General features: G+C 60.2%; 1 protein-coding gene across 1 annotated transcript, besides 1 other annotated feature; it reads left to right on the top strand.

Annotated features, from left to right (window-relative positions):
• Window positions 1-2: 2 nt before the first annotated feature.
• On the top strand, window positions 3-482 carry TraAM80_08793 (uncharacterized protein; the record flags this gene model as incomplete). The annotated part of the gene is made up of 1 exon (XM_029385520.1): window positions 3-482. One exon carries the CDS (start codon window positions 3-5, stop codon window positions 480-482), a length of 480 nt encoding a protein of 159 aa, XP_029234625.1.
• A 486-nt stretch (window positions 483-968) lies between these two features.
• Window positions 969-1,024: a microsatellite.
• Window positions 1,025-1,132: the final 108 nt, after the last annotated feature.

Below are 1,132 nucleotides of genomic sequence, written 5' to 3'. Positions count from 1 at the left end.
GCATGCCGCCTCTCTTCGCCGCAGGGCATCTCCACCTCCGCCCCGACCCTCGCCCCTGCCACCCCTCAGGAGACGATCGCCCACCGCCTGCTCCACTCCCACCGCTGCATCAAGCAGCAAAGACGAAGCACGACGCCCCACGGGCGAGCCACACCAACCGCACAGCCACAACGCGAAGGACAGGGTGGGACCAAGTCCCCCGCACAGTCTGCCGCTGTTGCCTCTCCTCAAAGCAGGCTGCGGTGGGTGCCGCCCCACGCACCCTCGCGGCGAGACGCGGCTCACACTCCGTCCACCATCCCCCTCCGCAGCGGAGAACCAAAAGAATCCTCCTCGTGCACTACCTGCGCCTCTCGCAGAAACAAAAAGAGGAATGGGGGCATGTCAGCAACACAGCCAGCAGCGGCAGCAAACACAACACGCAGCGACAGCGGCTGGCACGGCGCAAACCAAAAGTGAGCCGCAAGGATTTGCCAAACTAAAGTAAAATGAAAAAACAAAATTAAGGTGGAAGCCCAGGAGGACTCCTGGCGGAAACAAAAACAATATAAATGAATTACTTCGGCAGGCGCTTTCACTTCACATGCCCTAAAGCACAAGAGGGCTGTGTGTGAGCGTACTCATTGCCTGCAAGAAACGGAAAAGAACTGCCTGGTCACACGCATCACCGCTGCACCTCACGCACGGTCTCCGCGGCCTCGTGTCTCGTTTGGGCAGTCCGTGGAACGCACAGCCACGAGGCCGGCAGCGTGCGTGTGTTGATGGCAGCGGCAAACAGGAGGGGGAAGGGACGCCACCCATTGGGATGTGCGTAGCAAATGACCATTGAAACAAAAGTGAAAACAAAAAGCAAAGGAGTACCCCTCAAAGCACAGGAGAGGAGTTGGCCCACAGAGACGGCACGCAAACTCGGTGCACAAACACTCCGCGTCGCCCTGCCAGGGTGTGTGTGGGTGTGCGGGTACCCCGCAGCAGTCACTCCCCAGCAGCACAGGCAACAGCAGCCGTCAGCAGCAGCATCAGCGTGCCACGCACCCACACAGTGAGCGTGTCGCTGCCGTCCGCGTTGCCTTTTGTGTGTTTCCCACCACTGGGGCTGCTGCTGGTCGTGGTTGTAGTGGCGCTTCCACCA

This window comes from Trypanosoma rangeli, assembly GCF_003719475.1.
Source record: "Trypanosoma rangeli strain AM80 chromosome Unknown Tra_15.4_contig_00463, whole genome shotgun sequence".
Lineage (NCBI taxonomy): Eukaryota > Euglenozoa > Kinetoplastea > Trypanosomatida > Trypanosomatidae > Trypanosoma > Trypanosoma rangeli.
The sequence above is the reverse complement of the archived record's forward strand: the minus strand, read 5'-3'. Positions and strand labels throughout refer to the sequence as shown.